The sequence below is a fragment of the Theobroma cacao genome, chromosome 5, assembly GCF_000208745.1.
Source record: "Theobroma cacao cultivar B97-61/B2 chromosome 5, Criollo_cocoa_genome_V2, whole genome shotgun sequence".
Classification (NCBI taxonomy): Eukaryota; Viridiplantae; Streptophyta; class Magnoliopsida; order Malvales; family Malvaceae; genus Theobroma; species Theobroma cacao.
Window position 1 is genome coordinate 27,703,566 of NC_030854.1, and position 21,035 is coordinate 27,724,600.

The 21,035-nt window shown below is 34.7% G+C and overlaps 1 protein-coding gene across 2 annotated transcripts; it reads left to right on the forward strand.

Annotated features, from left to right (window-relative positions):
* LOC18599019 (DNA-directed RNA polymerase I subunit 1) lies at positions 223 to 20,956 on the forward strand. Of its 2 annotated transcripts, none has more exons than XM_018121650.1 (21): positions 223 to 392; positions 550 to 719; positions 1,058 to 1,217; positions 1,296 to 1,595; positions 2,961 to 3,233; positions 3,335 to 3,505; positions 4,509 to 4,674; positions 5,977 to 6,164; positions 7,441 to 7,704; positions 8,752 to 8,840; positions 9,068 to 9,215; positions 9,327 to 9,545; positions 9,789 to 10,148; positions 10,243 to 10,387; positions 10,922 to 11,130; positions 12,246 to 12,448; positions 13,521 to 13,719; positions 13,805 to 14,064; positions 15,318 to 15,458; positions 18,666 to 19,470; positions 20,114 to 20,956. In XM_018121650.1, exons 1-21 carry the CDS (start codon positions 375 to 377, stop codon positions 20,702 to 20,704), a joined length of 5,079 nt encoding a protein of 1,692 aa, XP_017977139.1. In that variant the 5' UTR covers positions 223 to 374; the 3' UTR covers positions 20,705 to 20,956. The 2 variants fall into 2 exon arrangements, with proteins under 2 accessions (XP_017977139.1, XP_007028854.2); XM_007028792.2 differs by having other exon boundaries at positions 10,931 to 11,130.

Consider the following 21,035-nt stretch of genomic DNA (forward strand, 5'->3'; position numbering starts at 1 on the left):
TAAAATAAAATGAGTGAGATAATATATTACACATACTATTTAACAGATTTTTTGTTATTTTTTTTAATTTTAGTATAAAATTGGTCTTACAAGAAGATAACGGGGGTTGAAAGCCAACCCATAGCTGGGCCTAAAGCCAACCCACACAAAAGTAAGTTTACTTGTACTTATTTTCTCCAGATGGCAAAAGTATATATAATAAATAAAAGTGATTCAAAAAGAGGAAGGGCAAAAGCCAGCGCTTAAACCCCCTTAAAACCCCTACTCTCAACTATCCCTACCGCCGACAACTGTCAATTCTCCCTCGCCGCCGGTCGCTTTATCAGCTTTCACCTCCCTCACCGTTTCCTTTTATTTAACCGCCAACCACCGCCATGGCCCAAATCACGGAGGTCTCTTTGTCTCCCTCAACTGATTTTTTTTTCTTCAGAATTTTGCTAATGAATAAAATTTCCTCAACTATTTTTTATTAAGTATTATTTTTGAAACTAAAAATTCGAAGGTTTTTGAAGTCGGAGTTTTTCTTTTGTCTTTCTTAAATATTTGTAGGGGGCGACGGATTCAGTGGAGGCGGTGAGATTCAATTTCATGACAACCGAAGAGGTTCGTAAACACAGCTTTTTGAAAGTTACCAACGCCAATTTGCTTGACCTCATGGACCGCCCTATGCCTGGTGGATTATACGACGCCGTTTTAGGGCCTCTTGAGGATCGAACTCCGTATGTTCTCTTCTTTTTCCTCTCAATATTTGAACAACTTTTCCTTCCGCTAAATTTTTTTGCCTCATAAAAAGTTGCTATAAAGTGAAATAAAATGATAGCTAGCAAAATCTTAATTGATTAAAAATGTAAAATAGATGAATAAAATTTTAAAACCAATTTATGCTATATAAATGTAAAATTATGCATTTTTTCTCTAACGATATTATTTTCGTTTGTACATATGCTGCTGTTTTGCTTCCACAAGCAAAAGCAAGTGGAAAAGCCACAGCCAAATGCTACTAGAATAAATGTATTTTTTTTGTATATAGTTACATTATTTTGACCTTTAATTGCAGTTGTAAAAGCTGTGGCCTCTTGAAATTACATTGCCCGGGTCATTGTGGTCACATTGACTTAGTGTCTCCGATTTATAATCCCTTGCTGTTCAATTTTCTTCATACCCTTCTTCAGAGGATCTGTTTCTTTTGTTATCATTTTAGGGCAGAAAAGACTGAGGTAAACAATTTTGATTTTTTTATGTTGAAATTTTTTTACCTTCTCTAATGTATTTTTTTGGGTTTAAATTAAATTAAGGTTGAGAGATGTGTTTCGCAATTGAAACTCATTGGAAACGGTGATATTGTTGGTGCCAAAAGGTTAGATTCAGACTCCGCAGATGCATCATCATATTCAGATTATAATGAAGGGAGTCAAGAATCAGGTTCAATAGTACACAATTCTGAGGCTGTAAAACCGAAGGAATGGACTTCTCTTCAGCTTATGGAAGCAATGTCAGTTTTAAATAACTTTCTAAAACTGAAATACAACAAGTGTAAGAACTGCGATGCAAAAAATCCTAATATCACCAAACCTGTTTTCGGTTGGTTACACATGGTATATCTCCTCTTTCCCATCTTTTCATTTTTTTTTCTCTTGAAATTTCATTTTTATGCTGTTTTTACTTTGTGATTTGCTTAATAGTTATTTTTGCTAGCCTTTCTCCACTGTGCCATAGGTGGCTATAATTTTCGATTCTGAACACTTTATTTGAAAATGACCTATTGGAAGAAGGATAACACTTGGGGAAGTGGTGGGGGGTTATATTTGCTAACTTTTGTTCCTTGTGCCAGAGGTGCCTATGATTTTAGATTCTAAAGACTTTATTTGAAATGACCTATGGGAGATAATACTTGGGGAAGTGGTGGAGGGTAAGAACTAGTCTTTCAACAGAGTCTATTTCATGATGATTTCTGTACAGTTTTAAAGTGATACCTTAGACATGAGAGAAATTTATTGCATTAGGCAATCAATAATCAGAAAAAGACAAGGGTTCATTAAGTTGTTCAAATGTTTTCCATTTTTCATTGGCATTTTATGTTATAAATGATCAACGAATTTAAGAACTAAACCTGGGAACCCTTGTTTTCCAGTTTTCCAAATTTAGTTATTTTTCCTTATCTATTTATTGTGTTTACAGTGTAAATGGAAATGGACTGGATTTTCTAGGAGTAAATGGTTCCTAAACTTTTGAACCATGCTATGAAACCAGGTGACATTTATGCTGTCAGTAGTACTCTTCTGAAGTGAGTCTGTGGATATCATGTTTTACTTGTTTCAAAGCCAATATAATTTGAAGTAAACATTCTACAATATTGGCAAACTGGCTGGGTTGACCTTATGGTTTTTGAGATTTCTCTCTGTCAATTTCATTGTGAGATGACCTTCACCAATTTTTAGTCCGGGACTATTAATTATAGGTACTTGAAGGTTCTATATGATGGGTTTTATGATGATAAAATTAAAGCTTGTAGTGTCTAGCCATTTTAGTTTGTGTAAGAGTGTGCTTTTTGTAGGATATTTTATCAGTTGCTGACCAGTTCATTGTTGAAGAATTCCTTGCCTTTAACTTGTGGAAGCACTAGCAGATTGCTTGTGTTGTCAGTTGCATAGCTTGCCATAAGGATATATAACAGCAACAATAACAAACTAAGTTTTTTCGTACTGTGGGGATCGTACAACAAGGATATATGTGGTTGTCCTTGATTTGCTCAATAATTAGAGTCTCATGGCTATAGATATTCCACCCGCTTTGAAATTTTCAAATGAATATCTTGTCCATTTGGATGAATGTGCATAGTGATTTAGTTGTTGTTGCCTATGATTTTTTGTGATTGAATTAGTTGTCATAATCTACTTTTCCAACTTGGAAACTTGAGCTTTAATGGTTTAATACTTACATGTCTTGGTTGCTAACTGCAGAATGGCATGTTGGGTGCTCAAATGAGGGAAAATGTTATCAGAGGGTGCAAAATGGTAGACACATTTTCTGATGACGCAGGATCTGGCTTAGAAGATGCTGATGATGTGTCTAGCTCTGGAAATGGTGTTGATATAGCTGAAATGGATACTTCTGAAATTGGCTTCACAGGATCTGAAGGTAATGGTGCAAAAGCCCGTAAAAAGAAGGCGCAAGTCCCTCTTGAGTTCATGAAGCAGAAAAATTTGTTTTCAGGACCTTTGTTGCCATCAGAGGTATGACTGTTAGTCATGCCAACATTTCTAGTATTAGCTTCATGACTGCCCTTGTTAACTGTCTTTTGAATATTTACTTTAGAATTCTTATTTTGCCACAGGTTAAGAAAATTACAAAACTTCTGTGGGAAAATGAGGTTGAACTTTGCTCAATTATCAGTGATATCCAGCAGCAAGGATTTGGAAAGAAAGTGGGTTACTCTATGTTCTTTTTAGAGACCATTCTTGTTCCTCCTATTAAGTTCCGTGCTCCAACCAAGGGAGGTGATTCTGTAAGTACAAAAGTTTGATAGTATTTCCTTATTTCCAAGAGGGAGAAAAGGAAGGGGGGAGGGGGGAGGGTGGTTGTGATAAGCTTGATCAGCTCATTTACTCCCTATTATATGTTGAGAGTATTAATGATGGGTGGTTTCATTTGTTATAAATGCTACTAGTGCATATAGAAGAACAAAGAATGAAGAATCAGGATGGCTTGTTGGACATACATATGTTGGGAGATGGGTAGCAATTTATTTTTTGATGGAATATGGTCTGACGAGGAGTCTTTTATGCTTAACATATTATCCATGATGTAGATAAGAATCCAAGTCGTATGAAGTATATGAATTAGTTTGGGGATGATTATGCACTTGACCAACTATGACATGGCTTTTAGATTTTCTCTGTTACCATTATTGTGTTGCATTTTTCTTTCTTTTCAATTTAAGCTTTTAAACGTGTCTGTATACTTATTGAAACCTGGTGATATGTTGACCTATATGATTTGATTTTTGATAACAACTTAAGTAGTTAATTTCCTGGGCCCATATTTGGGCTTGCTAGTTTATTCCTTTGAGCATGAGATGGGAATGCATATGCTGTTTTTCTATTAAATGATATCTTGATTGAGGGCGCCTTTTAAGTAATGCAGGTGAACTTTTTTTTTCCCCATAATGCTATATCACATGCTTTAGGTGAAAAATATTGAAAATGTAGCCATGTCTATCTGTGCTTTATTTAAGTGGATTTTTTTATTTTATGTGTGCTTTACATTAGGGTTTTGAGACACTCTCATAAAGTTTGAAGTGTTTCGAGAGACTTGTATGAAAGGCCTTTTGGCTTGTTGAAATTTTGAGAATTGAATGTTGATGTTGAGAATCAATTTCAGAATTTAGAATTGCCCCTAGCTTCTTTTAATTTTCTGTTTCTTTGTTGTTGGTGCTGCAGCATACTAACTAGGCATTTTCTTTCACGAATGGATCTCTGCTAACTCATTTTCATTTTTTTTTCTTGTAGGTGATGGAGCATCCTCAAACTGTTTTGCTAAGTAAGGTGTTGCAGGCCAATATATCGCTAGGAAATGCTTATACAAACAATTTGCAGAGTTCAAAGGCTGTAGTTAGACTGTGGATGGATCTCCAGCAATCTGTAAATTTGTTGTTTGATAGCAAAACTGCAATGAGTAAGTACATTGTGTTGGTGAGAATCAATGTAAACTGCTTGCTCTTTGGCCTTGTTATTATTTTAGCGTATTAGACATAGTGTAGGTTGGTGAGAGATTGCTTTAGAGCTAAAAGTTTCCCTGCAGTGGCATAATAACATGTATATTTAGCATGTTATGTTAGATAGCACTTGCTAATTTGTATTTTGCACTAGATGAGCTAGAAAGAACATGGCATGCTTGTTTTTCTAATGCTTGCAATTTAATTCTTCTTATTCTTGACTTGTACTACAAAGCTTGCTTCTTGGACAATTTTGGTGTCATATCATTTGCATGTTTGAGTGTACTAATTTTAGTTGCTAATGGATGATAGTATGTGATTTGAGTGTGCTTGAATGAGTTTCTTTGAAATTAACATTCAATATTCTTCAGATTGGTTTGTTTATGAAAAATAATAAGGGAGAATTATCTTTGTTTAAATGTCTTTTTTTCTCTGATTCATGCTAAATGTGGTTGCATGAATGGTTGACTTTCTATTAGAGGGAATTACTGTTATGAAATTCCTAGAGTAACATTACATAGTTTTTGTCTGAAATGTATTATCAAAATAGTTTTGAATTAAGAGGGAAGCTTTTAATGAGTTAACACTTTCAAATTTGGAAAAATTAGGTCATTCAGTATCTTGCAATATTTGGGACTAATATTTGAAATAAAAAACAGAACTAATGATATGTATATCTTTATACCAGATATATTATCTAGTTTAAAAATTCCAGTGAAGTTTAAGGGGAAATTTTACGAAATGACAGCAGAACAGCAATGTTTTAGGGGACAGAATGTTGGACAACTAGGTATCAACATACAAAGGGGGTTATGGTGCAGATGGGAATGCTACAATGGATTTGTGGGCATTAAAGAGAAGATATGATTATGTATGAATGCAAAAGAAAAATGATGGGGGTGATATCCCCTGAGGACAAAAAATGAGGAAGTGTTAAGGTTGTTTGGGTATATAAACAGGAGACTTACAATGCCCGCACTGTATGCTGCAATAGAAGAGAGAGGAGAATGCACTCTCTTTTTGTCTTTCTTACTCTGTCCTTCATGTATGCATATTTGTGGGTGAGGTTGGAGGGGAAGAGTGGCATTCTGGCTGCATCTCAATTGGGCATGTGATGTTAAAATACATGGCTTGCATGTGTGGCTCTTTGCTTCAAACGAATTATAACGTTGTTGGATTGAGATCTTACAAATATAATTATGATGTTGTTGAATTAAGCATTTGATGTGCCAGTTAAGTGGACTGTCTACTCTTTATGGTAGGTCAAGGGAGAGATGTGAGCTCAGGAATATGTCAATTGCTGGAAAAGAAGGAAGGCATGTTTCGCCAGAAAATGATGGGGAAAAGGGTTAATTTTGCATGCCGATCTGTTATATCTCCGGATCCTTATTTAGCTGTTAATGAGATTGGGATTCCACCTTATTTTGCATTAAGGTTAACCTATCCTGAGGTAAGCAGTCAATAATCATGTTTTTTGTACCTATAAAGCATCTTATCTTTTTACTTCATCTTGTTGATTAATGTATTTTTAGGTAGTTATTTGAACATCTTTATGATCTAGCATTTCTTTAAAAATTATTGCATTGGAGTTCAACGAGTGCATTGTAGATTGTTACATTCTCTTCTTTATATTTTATTTTGCTTGGTCTTGACTCCTGAGATTGACTTGCAATTTGAGAAGATTGTTGCTTGCCTTCGAATGATTTCTTTTTGGTCTCTTAGTTATGGAGTCAATCATAAAGATGAGTGCTTCATGTTGGTTTTACTTGTGACCATTTGATTGAATAATGATATAAAAGCGGTTAGAGAAACTACAAATCTTGGTTGCCTCCATTAATGTGCAGCTAGCAGTTGTGAAAGGATTATTTGGCAGTAGATCTGTGAGGCCATAACAATGTGGTGTATGGTTTAAGGCTTAAGTAGGACAAGACACCAAGTTGATGGGTCTGTATTACAGTTTCAGAGGAAACATTCATAATTTGCTAACTATTCATATGCTTGTAAGTATAACTATGCATATGTAGACATACATAGATTTTTGGATCTAGAATAGGGTTGACGCTAGTTAATGGTCTATTGACGTATGGAAGTTGTTGTAAACAGAAAAAAAAAATACTTACTTCTAAACAGCATAAGACTTGTTACACGGTGCAGATAACCAGTCAAACCCCATTTGTTGATGCAAAGTTAATAGACAAGAAGTCTGTTTTTCCCCCCTAGACTTGTATACATCGTCACATGATCAATAACTATCATTATATGAAACATATAGCTTGATGAAAATATTGCCTTTTGTTCTTTTTTTTTTCTTGGGACACATATAAGGAAGTCTTGGCGGTGGGGGTGGGGGGGTGGGGAGGGAATTCCAACCTTAGACCTCAATCTTATTCAAGGTTAAAGCGATTTTAAGTTTTAAAAATAAAACAGATTTGTAACCTTTGTCACCATTTAAGATACAGTTCAATAAAGCTTAGAATTTTGGTTTCCAAAAAAAAAAAATGCTTAGAATTTTTTATTACTAGCCAAGTTACCAAATTAAATTTGTAAGTTACTATTTGAGAATATGTAAAATTATTTTGATAATGCTGCTTAGTTCCAAATATATATGAATTTTCTGTACAAATTTCCTGTTTCTTAACGAAGTAAATCCTCTTAGCTGTGCTCGAAAACCATTGACTTCTGATTTTTTCTTTATGTTTTTTGTTTCAATGTTGATCTTGTTGCAGAGAGTGACTCCTTGGAATGTTGTAAAGCTGAGGGAAGCTATTATAAATGGCTCTGAATTTCATCCGGGGGCTACGCACTATGTTGATAAGTTATCCACTAAAAGGCTGCCACCAAGCCAAAAAGCACGTATTTCCATATCAAGAAAATTACCTTCGTCAAGAGGTGCTATTGCCCAACCTGGAAAGAATTTGGACTATGAATTTGAAGGAAAAATTGTTCTCCGGCACTTACAAGATGGGGATGTTGTGTTGGTCAACCGACAGGTAATTACACCTTATCAATTACTTGTAGTGCTTATCCATGCAAGTCATCAGCTGTCTTAGAAAATAAAAATGTGCTTGATGAGGTGAAAAGTGCAGGAAAGTCTATGCATAATAGTAGGGATTATGTTTAAGTTATTTTTATTGATCTCTAAATACATGAGAAGAAATTGAACGGAAAGAAAATAGTAATTCCCATTTATAAATAATGACTATCACCTTTTGGGTGAAAAGTTATGGTGTGTAACAGACTCAAATGCAGCTTGATCCTGTTTTCCTACCGATGAATTGGCTCTGTTGCTGTCCAATCCACTCATGAAGTTTGCATCCATCTTTTACTCTCTAAACACTTTCCTTTTACCTTTTTCGTTTTTATTATCTTGTTCTTAGGGTACATGTGGCTAAAGGATAAGAGGAAACTTCTGGAAACAGCTCTCTAGATATTAGCTTTTAAAATTTTTTATTTTGATTGGAAGGTTCTTAGTCCTATTCCTCATTATTTCTTGTTGGAGCAGTAATCCTTGACAAACTTGTTTGTGGTTACTATCTATATCTTCAAATTGACTGGCAGTGTATGAATGTGCTAATGAGTAGGTAATCTTTTTTTCCATTTTCTTTTCCTTTTAGCTTTTGCCTTCTGCATCTAGCCATGGCAAACACTGTTTGTTGGGATGGTGGTGCTATTGTTTGATGGTGTCATGCTCTGTAAAGAAATGAATTAAGACCTTATGTGGTTTAGTAGGTAATGCAAATTTTGTTGAGCCAGTGAATTATGGTATTTAGTCATTTGATAGCATGAGCTGTATACCATCTTGTTAAACATGTTGTTTATCTCTTTTGAGGCTTTATGTCCTAGTGCAACTTGTTCATGGAATTATGAAAAAGATTGTCAGTGTGTGCTAAAAAGGGAAAGTATTTGCACATTTATTGAATCAAAGCTTGCACTTCTCTTTGAGGTTTTTCATGTGGTGTGAATCACATTTCTAATTAAATATATCATTTGTTTCATTGATGTTTCCTGAGTTTGATTCAATACTATTTGTCTGGCAGCCTACACTTCACAAGCCAAGTATAATGGCGCATGTAGTTCGTGTGTTGAAGGGGGAGAAGACAATTCGTATGCACTATGCAAATTGCAGGTTGATATTAAATGGATTTTGAATAATGCATGCATGCTTAAGTAAGACGTATAATAGATAAGAGCACACACATGCACTACTGTACATACATGTTAGGTATGTTGATACTGCACCCACCTATACATGACATGCATGCATACAGTTAATTATTAATGGTTTGTTTCTGAGACGTGGAATCAAACCTAATAACCACTGTCATTTCTGATATCTGTTGGTTCTGATTTCAGTACGTACAATGCTGATTTCGATGGTGATGAAATAAATGTACATTTCCCACAAGATGAAATTTCTCGTGCTGAAGCATACAACATTGTTAATGCAAATAATCAATATGTCAGGCCTTCGAATGGTGAACCAATCAGAGCCTTAATTCAGGTTTTGAATGCAATACTGTCATTTTTTGTGATGATGAATTCTCTTCTATGTCCTCTTCTGAATATAATTGGGTACAATATTAGTAATATTCTATTTTATCTTAAATTTCAGGATCATATTGTAAGTGCTGTACTTCTCACAAAGAGGGATACTTTCTTAAGTCGTGATGAGTTTAATCAGCTATTGTATAGCTCAGGTGTTTCCAGTTTAGCCCAAAATTCTTTCTCTGGTAAACCTGGCCAGAAAGTTTTCGTATCAACTTCTGAAGAAGGGATGCTGCCCATTATACCTGCAATATTGAAACCAAAACCCCTTTGGACAGGGAAGCAGGTTAGTAATTGATAGTCTGCGAAGTTTGTTGTGTATTATACACTCATGTTTTTTTTTTTTTTTTTGTGTATGGTACAATTCTAAGTGTGCCTAAGTTTGCAGAGGTTTTTATATCTGAACTTTGCTCCAGAAGCAAGGTTTCGATAAGTTGGTGAATATGAATTGGGACAGAGTCAATCAATTATCTTTGGTATCAGCTAACTGTTTTTTTTTTTTTTTTTGCTTCTCCTTCCATGTTTCTAGGTCATCAGTTCTGTGCTAAGTCATATTACAAGGGGTCGCCCACCATTTACGGTGGGAAAAACTGCGAAAATCCCACGTGATTTTTTTAGAAACAGACGAAATAAAAATAAACAAAGTTCAAGAGAAGAAAATCAACCAAAGAATGATGGCCAAAAAGCCAAGGTTGCTGAAAAAAACTCAAAGAAAGAACCGGATGAAGAGAAGATATTGATATACAGAAATGACTTGGTGCGTGGTGTGATTGATAAGGCTCAGTTTGCTGACTATGGTCTAGTTCATACAGTTCAGGAGCTCTATGGCTCAAACACTGCAGGCATTTTGCTTTCGGTGTTTAGTCGTCTCTTTACAGTTTTCTTGCAGGTCAGCTTACTTTAATTGCTACAATTCAATTCATAATGTGGAGCATGCTGAATTGGATTTTCAAAACTTGCTTCATATATCATTCATGATGCAGATGCATGGCTTCACATGTGGAGTAGATGACCTTTTGATAATGGAAGATAAAGACATTGAAAGGAAGAAGCAACTTGAAGATTGTGAAAAGAAAGTCACAGAAGCACATTATGAGCTTTTTGGAGTCAAGGTGAATAGTGAAACAGGTATGTTGAATTTTTGAGTGCTTCTTAGAATTATGCTGTTTCTATGGTAAGTTAATGTCTAGTTTATGCCAGTATATATATACATACAATATACATATATATATACACACACATACGTATACATACATACATACATACATACATGCATACATACATATATATAATATAATATTCATCTATGAGGTAATCGACACAGAATTTTAGGTTTGTGTGCGATATTGACATTGGGTCTGTTCCAGGTAGTCTATGTCTTCTTTTGTTGGTTTAAGTGTTTTATTCAGTTGATATAGCATATTGGTGCTGCCTGTATATTAATAAATTATTGAAAAACAATGTGGCTTGACTTACATAGGTTTTTTTTTTTTTAAATAGAAGGCTTATGAAGGAGTTATTCTGCTACCAATACTACTAAGTTTTCCTGAATTTGTGAATTGTTATACATTTCCCATGGTAAATTTTTGTGATTTAGTGAAAAGAACATTCTTACTAGTAATTATATGCATAACACAAATGCAAAGTCTTGATCTGTTTCAGCTCCAACAGAATTGCAATTGGAAATTGAGAGAACTATACGCAGAGATGGAGAGACTGCACTGACAGCCTTGGATAGAAAGATGATAAGCGTGCTTAATGAGAACTCAAGCAAAGGCGTTCTTACTGAGCTGTTGTCTGAGGGTTTAGTAAAATCTATGGGTGAGAACTGTATATCTCTTATGACTACATCAGGGGCTAAAGGTAGCAAGGTAATTTTTCTGCTTTTCATATTTTACTGATATTATTATGGTTATATATAAATATATATATATATATAGGTAGGGGGGGGGTGGGAGAGAGAGAGAGAAGTGGGGGGTGGGGTCCACTTATACTAGTGTACAATATAAGTTTTATACCCTTTTATATCAATTTATATGATTTATATTTGGATAATCCAAGCTTTGGATTTCATGCCTGATTCACGTAGATCCTGCATGCCAAATTTCAAGTTAATTGAGAATGTCTAACTAGTTGTATGATAAAAATAAATTTCAAGTTTAAAATATATATTGAAAGAACATTATTCTTGATTGATATGATAGGGATTTTAGATTGACTTGAATGACATGCATGACAGGTATGAGTGGGTTGTTAAATCCAACAGTTGATTTGTTGAAATATTAATAGTACATGAAGTTATAGAAGGGTGTCAACATTATGTAACTTGATCTCTCGTTATATATATATGTAGATATAGATACACACACACACACACACACACACACACATACATACATACATACTAGCTTCTCCCTAGGTATCGTTTACTGGTGTCTATTGCGAATAGGGGAATTTCTTTAAGTTAATACTCTTATGTTTGACTGTTCCTTTGAATCCTTTATGCGCTTTGGTTGTTTCAGAATGAGTGCCTGCATGCATGTTTGCATAAAGGTTTTTTTATTCATTATTTAAAACTTGTTAAGGTTTTATTACACATACATTTGCGAATATGCGAACATGCGAATGCCGCATTTGTATTTAGGACCTACGGACTGTTTCTACAGCCATAATAGAGAGAGGGAACGTGGGTAAATCATGTGTCTGTATTTTCATTGGGTTGATTGTTGCAAGTTTCAAAAAATACAGTTTCAAATTTCCTTCTTGAGTATCAATCAAAGAATGATCTCTTCTTGCATGGAACCTCTTCTTCCAGCTCTTCATCACAAGGGTAGAGTTGTAGATAGGCCCTTAGTGACTGGAAAGCCCTTAACAATTTAAAAACCTGTCTTATGACAAAGTTGTGTACTCATGCTATTGCCTCAATGGTTTCCATGAACAGCACAGATAGGTTGGTTCTAACTATTTGAATTATGCTTTCAAACAGGTTAACTTTCAGCAAATTTCATCTTTTCTGGGTCAACAAGAATTAGAAGGGAAACGAGTACCTCGAATGGTTTCTGGTAAAACATTACCTTGTTTCCATCCGTGGGATTGGGCAGCTAGAGCTGGTGGTTTCATCAGTGATCGATTTCTTAGTGGTCTTCGGCCGCAAGAATATTATTTCCACTGTATGGCTGGACGTGAAGGGTAAATCTTCAGCTTATCTTAGTTTCTTCTAATGGGAATGCTTTATCTTTCATTGAAGCCATATTTTCGAATTTAACCAATATTGCTAATTTGTGCTTGTTTGTATGGCTTTTTACATCATACTCATAGTAGGACCTCATTCTTGAGCTAGTGGACATGCATTATGCAGAATCTTCATAAGCTTCTATAGTTTGGAAGGAATAGAAGTGACCAGACACATTTCCTGATATTATTTGGTTTTATGTTGTTTTCTTCAAGCCCAGATTCTCCTATAGCCTCCCACATGACGGGTGTTCAATTTATGAGTCTGCGGTTTTACTATTATGTTGTGTTGGAGTTTATGAACAGCAATGATGGGCTCTAGATATGTTTGCTTGAAATGCTTTTGATCTTTAGGTGGCTAGGATGACTAACTGCTAGACAGAATTGGGCTTATGGAACATGTTTAATGGATATAGATATTGAAGAGAAGACATTTTCTGATTGATTGTATGGTCATGGTTGTGCAAAATTTTTGAAGTTGAAGCAGATGCTAGTGGAGAACTCATGATGCATTTATCCACGCTTTTTGATTTTTAAATTATTTCCTTAAATCTGAATGAATTTATTAGTCTAGGACATCTGGGATTTTATTCCCTGACATCTTAATTTTATGTTTTTCCGTTCTTTTATGGAAGTATCATAGGAGGAAAAATGTGGAATTATATATTAGAGGGATAGAGGTATAAATGGAAACAGTATTATTAAAGCCCCATCTGAGGTTTATGAGGAGCTTGACTGGTTGTGGAATTTGTTGATTTAATGTGTTTAATTAATGGACTAAAATGCAGTTTACTGGTCTTGTTTACAGTCCTATTCATGAACTTCGTTTTTACGGTATACTTTGTTAACATGTCAAAAGTGATGCTTCATTTGCTGAATTATGGCATCCTGACATGAACTTGTCATGATGGTTATAGCTTTATGGTAATAAAATTGTTTGCAACTTTCTGTTCTCCTTCCATGTATGATGTAGTTTCTCTTAGAGATTGTGTTGCTGTTCCTTGCTTAACTTTTATTTTCTCTTTTACAGTCTAGTAGATACAGCAGTCAAAACATCTCGCAGTGGATACCTGCAGAGATGCCTTATAAAGAATCTGGAGTGTTTGAAGATCAGTTATGATCATACTGTTCGTGATGCTGATGGCTCCATTGTTCAATTTATCTATGGTGAAGATGGTATTGATGTCCATCAGACCAGTTTTATTGCTAAATTTGAAGCACTGGCATTAGTGAGAACTTCTTCCTAATTTCTGAGTCTGAATCCTAATTAAAATTAGTTCCTTATTGTTTTTAACTCTGATTCTTTATTTTCAGAATCAAGATATGATGTCAGAAAAGCTTTGTTCTCAGCTTGGAGAGCCTGATGACTCTGACAAAATATTGCCTGATGGTCTTAGGAGCAAAGCTGAGCAGTTTATACGTGAGGAAATAAAGAAATACCAGCACCAGAAAATAAAGCCAAAAGACTTCTTAAATTTGTTGAAGCTTAAATTTCTTTCAAGTCTAGCCCAGCCTGGAGAACCGGTTGGGGTGCTTGCTGCTCAATCTGTGGGAGAACCTTCAACACAGATGACGTAAGATGCCTTTTTTTTTTCAGAAAAAAGTCAACTGCTCTAATTTGATATGATGTAGTATAAAAGACTTTTCATACTCGTTACATGCTTTAGGTATCAGTGAGTAACACTTTTTGAGTTTCTGAAAATCATTGTTGATTGATAAGATGGTATTGATATTCTAAAGTTTTCAACTGAGCTAAGGCATGTTTGTCATCATTGTCCTTATCATCATCACCTTCAACTTCTTCTATCGAATATCATCTGGAAAGAACATTTTGGAATCTTGAGTTTGTAATTTTGGAGTAATAAAAACTTTGTCATTCTCTTGCAATTAATCCTTGAAACAGTCTTTCATGCTATTTCTTGGTCTTCCTTAACTTCATTCGTACTAGAGTCTTTTGTTTAATAATATGATTTTTGTAGTGAGAATTCTCATATTGCATGGAAAGTTTAGGGTTAGCTTCTATTGAGCTTTCTCTCTCTCTTTGGGTTGGGGTGGCTGGGCATTCTTTGTCTCTAACCTTTTTAATAACATTTGACTTTGATCCTAATCCTTCAATTGCCTCATTTGTGTGCGCAAGCTCTTTACATCACTAGACTTTAATTCTTCCATTTCTTTTTGACATATGGATGCTTCTTTATTTTTAACAGAGTTCTTTAATGGAAGGATCATAGTTCCAACTGTTTTGTTTTGGGACTTAAAAGAATAATTGTGGCACACTTTTGTTTAAGAAAATTGTATGTGTCAAGCTGGACAGTGGAGGAATCTAGATGATAGTTTGCATTGTAGTGTTAGATCTTAAGCACTAGAGCTTAACCAGCATGCCTACTTATTTGTTGCAAGCAGTGGAGTTTCTCTTTGTTGATGTGTTATAAAATTCTTATCCTGGAAGGGTGCATCTGCAGAGGATTTAGTTTCCAACAGTTTTAAGTTAATCATTACTTGAGAAAAATTCTGGAAACAAATTTCTTTTACCAGTTTTCATTCTGGTCTGTACTCTTTTCAGTACTGCTTATAAAGATTCAGTGGTCTGGACTGATGAATCTCTTTAGTTTTAAACAGCAAGTTCTCTTGTTTACTTTTCAAGGTTCGGGAAATTACATTCTTCTGCCCATAGGACATATGTAATTGTCCATATCTTAACATGCTACTTTCTTCCTTGATGTAAGGATATATGCAAATGTTTTTCACACAATAAAGCAAGCATTATTTCTTTGATGGATTTGCCTTTATTTTCTTTGTCAATCTCATTTGAATATTCTATTTTCAGGCTGAATACTTTCCATCTAGCGGGGCGAGGTGAAATGAATGTTACACTTGGTATTCCACGTTTGCAAGAGATCTTAATGACTGCTTCAATTGATATCAGGACTCCAGTAATGACATGCCCCTTGCATAAGGGAAAAACGAAGTAAGTTGCTAGTCATTTCAGCCTCTCTAGATCAATATTTATAGATTGCTAGTCAATTGACTTGATCAATGTTTATAATGATTCCTGGACTATTTGTGTATTTACTAGTAGGATGCATAAGATCATTGGAATTAGGAATAAGACTCAACTTATATAAAACTAATGACCATGTGTAGGACCTAATAACTTAAGTAAATCCTAGATTAGACACAATGGACCATGACCAAGGCCAACCCCAATAAAACAAAAATTACCAAGAAACCCCTTGATGCAAAATTGTTAAATTCAACTATAAAGGTGTCTAAAGAAAAAAATTTGGGGGTAAAGTAAAAAATAAAAATAAGGGTATCTACCTTGCAATACTATCCCATAAGGCTTAAATAAATATTAAACAGAATTGACACATCCTATATGAGTATGTTGACTCACCTATTCATAATCCTACACTCCTCTTAGAGTGAATGCCAATCTTTAGATAGGATATTTTTGTTCTATCCTATTTATTGCCATGTGAACCAAACCATAGTTACTAAGAATGTGGTATATCTTGGGTTATGGGATGGGCTTGGGGAAAGTGGTATGCAGCTTCCATATTCTATAGTTCGATGGGTTTGTTTTTATTGGTTCATCATTTTGGGTCGTGATACACTCTAAAGTATTCTTAGGGTTGTTTTTACTTTTAAATGAATATATAGGTATTTGTTTTGTTAATTATACAAGTGTATTTTAGTATGAATATATAAGTTGATAGATATTTTTTAGTCAATAATTTTCATGATTGTAAGAATTGACAATGATTATTACTTTTAATGTGGTTTTTGTTTGTGTATGTAAATTTCATTTCGGGTTTAAATAGAGGAAATAAGAATAGTAAATTTTAATAATAGTTTTATTCCCTCTTTATTCTCCAAATAATGTGCCAGTCAATTAACTTAATTTACCTTTAAATAAAGGAAATTATGAAAATGAATACTGCACATAAATAGACCAATTATAGTTAATAAGCCTGAAAGGAAACCCAATTAACACGTAATATAGGTCAAAATTCTAAACATTCTAATTTTTAAAGTTAAAACGTGTTCTCTTCATGCCTACACATCCCACCCTTTTTGAGCTTTTTACCTGGCATCTACATTTGATTTTCCAAATTCTTTCATTCGCTTCTTTTATTATTTTTAAATTTTTTGACTGGTCATATATCTTCTGTTACATATCCCATTCTCTCTTCACTGCTTCTCCATTGTGCCTCTTTCTTTTATTACTCATTTCGAACTTCTTTTCTTTATATTTTACCCATCAATTTGGGTCCATGATTTTGGTGCTCTAGTTCACACGCCCAAACAGTCTGGGATGTAAAAGACCTGGAATCTCTGATGATGAATTGGACTGTGGATCCAGGGGGTTAGTAAATATATACTAAATACACTCTTAAATAAATTATCTACCAGCTACCTAGGGCACCTTCCCTTATATCAAAATGACTTCTTGGTTGGGCTTTGGCTTTCAATGAGGATGCAATTTGTCCAACAAGCTATGAAGTCCACATCTTGAAATGTCATGACACTTGTACTAGTTGCTTTAATTGTAACTTGGCTACCCCTTATTGTTTTTGGAACAAAATTTACTTGTTCTTTTGGAACTTCATTGCTGGTTGAGTTAGTAACAATTGAGTTAATTAAAGAGTGTTATTGTAGTTGTGAGTGGGAGAAATTTATATTTAGTAACATCAATTACCCTTTTTCTTATGAATTTGGAAGTTTTCATGGTAAGGTTATCTTTGCCATTGCATAGATTATATTCTTAAAAAGTTTTCAGATTCAAATTTTTCTCTAATCATATTGTTTTTGTACTTCAATAATATATATTAATTTGATGATAAGTTACATGCACTTGAGTCTGGGTGTCTGATATTGGTATGTGCCTAGATGTCCGATTCATCTTTTGCTCAAAGTTTTGGATTTGAGAGTCAGCTAAAAGGTAGGATAGGGAAACTGGATAATTCTTGTTTCAAATATATAGTAAAATACCTTACATAAATTCTTTTTTTTTCTTGTACAAAAAATAGACTTCTTTTAGAATATTTTCATCAATCAAATTGTTTTTAGTTATTATTAACTTTAAATAGTTTTGCTCAATTGAAAAGTATTTAAATTTTTTGTTTTAATAATCTCAAACCCATAAAATCAAGAACCAGACAAACATAAGACATTAACCTTCTGCTCTTGGGCTGGACTAAGACATTAACTTCTATTAAACCACTTGTTAGAGTGGATTATAATAAAAACCAAAGCTCAAATCAATGCCCTAATTTTTTTCTTCTTTTTAATCATCTGCATCAAAACCATGACATCTCGACTTCTTCTTTTGTCTGCCCAACCTTGGTAATGGACTCTTGAATTCCCTTTCACCTTCCTTTCCCTTTCTCTGTTCTTCTTTTGCCATAGCTTTCACAGCTAGCCAAAGGGTGAAGAGTGCATTTGCACTCTTAATGCTGTGTTGGACACATTTTGCACCTGTATTTGTGGTGTGTCATGTTGACACCTTATGTTGACCCCAAATGGCAAGCCTTGTGAACAATTTTTAAGGATGAGTTTCAATTGAAAACTAGTCATCATGTGTTCTTTGATAGAGTGATCAGATAGATTTCATCATTAAGTCCCCAGTAAAGTGACCTAGATCTAAGGCAAAGTTCCTTTAATTTATCAGTTAACGGGGGGGGGGGGGGGGAGGACATTACAATCTATTCTTAATGAGTAGAAAGAGGAGTCATAACTGAATATATGCTTACAATTTTTGCCATTTTTAAGTTAAAAAAGAAATATTAAGGGCAATTTCTCTGGACATCAGAAAGGTAACGATAATAATGAGGAATCCTTTCTCTCCAAATTGCTGCAATTGAAGCGTTTAAAAAATTAGGGGATTTGATGGCTTCTGAGAGATATGTGTATCCCTCCAAGTTTCTTCCCTTAATGAAAATGTTTTCCAAATGAGGGAGATGCTGCCTTTCTACCTCCTTTCCCTTTCCAAAACCAAAAATGACCTTATCTATTTAGTTATTATCTAATTAGTCTTTTTCCCCAAGTAATCTAGACTTCTGCACTGTCTGCAAAGTGGTGTAACTTTGGATATTTAGATAAATTTGATTCTTTAAATATTTGTTCAGTGTTTGTCTTTTCCTTTAATAGCTACTTTATTTTGCATGTGCAGGGAGGATGCCTTATGTCTTGCTAATAAGATGAAGAAAATCACAGTAGCTGACATATTAGAGAGTATGGAAGTATCTGTCGCCCCATTTGCTGTTGACAATGGTGATATTTGTAGTATCTACAAGCTTAAGATGATGCTTGGCAAACCTGACAAGTATTTTGAGAACAGTGATATAACTGTGAAAGACTGTGAGCACATCTTAAAGGTTGTGTTTTTGAGGGAGTTAGAGGATGCCATACAGAATCATCTGGTTTTGCTCTCCAAAATTAGTGGCATAAAAAAATTTATGCCGGATTCACAACGAAATGCTTCAAATGAGATGGATGAAGATGTTTCTGAAGGCAGATCACGTGAGACCAAGAATGATGATGATGATGATGATGATGATGCTGATGATGAGGAAAGAGCTGAGGATCTTGGTCTAGATGCACAAAAGCAAAAACAGCAAACTACAGATGAGATGGACTATGAAGATGATTCAGAAGTGGAGCAAAATGAAGGTGCATCTTTGGCGGCGTTGGAAAGTGAAATTGATATGTCTGAGGATGAGACTGGAACTATCCAAATTAATATGATTGGATCAGATAATGGCAAGGATGAGATATCTCAAAGTTCGCCAAACCTAGAGAACAGATCTAATCCTAAGTCAAGGGAGGAAAAGACTGGATCAGAACCCAAAAGGAAGAAGATGAAAGCAAAATTTGTTAGGAAGGAGTCTGATAGAGCAATATTTAATGCCATTAGAGGATTGTGTTTTGAGGTCCATTTTAAGTTGAAAAACGAACCTCACATTTTACTGGCTCAGGTACTTCCCCACCCATACACCTTCTCTTTTTCTTGGCATTCATCATAGCATTCCTTTTTTAGTCCATTGACGCCCCTTTTTTATGAAATAAATTGAAAATCGAACCAACAATAAGGAAGAACATTTTCTTGTTCTGTTGCAATATTCATTGAAGCTTTTGCTTTCCAGCCTTTACCTGTGGAACAGGGATGTGAAAGGTTGAAATATACTGCTATTCTGGTTAAATGTTCTCATTTCCTGCCTTTTATTCCTTTACAAATTTGCTTTTGGATGGATGACTTGAAAGATGAAGTGGTCAGCATCATAAATTTGGACTATTATGATTTCTTCAGAATACTGTCCATTTTTGGAAGTTGAATATTGATTTAATTGAAGGTTAGACTGCACATGTATAAGTGCCATATGACTCCAACCAGTCATTTCCATCAGCTACTTATCAATTCCTTTGAAACAAGCTTATTTATTGATCTAGAAAGTGGAAGATTTTTGTTTAATGTTTTAAATTAATTTGTTAGGCTACATTTGAATTTGAAGGAAAGTAGCTTCTAAAAGAACCAACGTGTCTTTCTTGCTTATGAGAATTTCAACTTTTAGTTAACTACTAATGCATACTTTTGGTCTCTTCTGGAATAATCGTCTGCAGATTGCTGAGAAGACTGCAAAGAAGGTTTACATCCAGAGCTTTGGAAAGATCGACCAATGTCGAGTGACTGACTGCAGTGAGAATCAAGTGTTTTACTATGGGGAAGATCCCAAAAAAAGGAAGAGTCCATCTGACAAGGAAAAAATACCAGCACTACACACAACTGGAGTGGATTTCGGTGCTTTTTGGAAGATGGAAGATCACATTGATGTTAGGTATTTATATTCCAATAGCATTCATGCAATGCTTAATACGTATGGTGTGGAAGCTGCAAGAGAAACCATCATTAGGGAGATCAGTCATGTTTTCACATCCTACGGGATTGCTGTCAATATCCGCCACCTTACACTTATTGCTGATTTTATGACCCATTCTGGAAGGTATCGACCAATGAGCCGACTGGGTGGTATAGCTGAGTCGATATCACCTTTCAGCAAAATGTCTTTTGAGACTGCCTCTAAATTCATTGTTGAAGCAGCAAAACATGGGCTGGTGGACAATTTGGAAACGCCATCATCTAGAATCTGCCTTGGATTGCCAGTGAAAATGGGGACTGGATCTTTTGATTTGATGCAGAAAGTAGAGATTTGATGTATATTAGACATTCACTATTTTTTTTGGAAGGCTTGTAGAGTGGAGTCCATCCATGGCTATGACAACAAAAAGACTTGTTGAAGCTAGTTTTTCCCCGCATGGAGTAAGGGGAAAAAATATTCAGGTAAGAATTGCGTTGGTTATTGTATTAGGCTTACAAAGTTTAAGGACTCGTCCTCACACAAGTCTGTAATGTGTAATATAATTTATAAACAATTCAATATCTAAAGGAAGGTTTTAAGGTTCTTATATTGTTTGTTTATTTAAAGTCCTTATGATTGGAAAATCTTGGATGTATATTAAAGTGCAGATTAATCATTGTTTAATT

What these genes read in the sequence shown, in the direction of transcription:
- LOC18599019 (XM_018121650.1), top strand. An exon ending in TTTTCGGTTGGTTACACATG is followed by an intron (nt 1,596 to 2,960) that starts GTATATCTCCTC and finishes TGCTAACTGCAG; the next exon opens with AATGGCATGTTGGGTGCTCA. An exon ending in CCCTTTGGACAGGGAAGCAG is followed by an intron (nt 9,546 to 9,788) that starts GTTAGTAATTGA and finishes CCATGTTTCTAG; the next exon opens with GTCATCAGTTCTGTGCTAAG.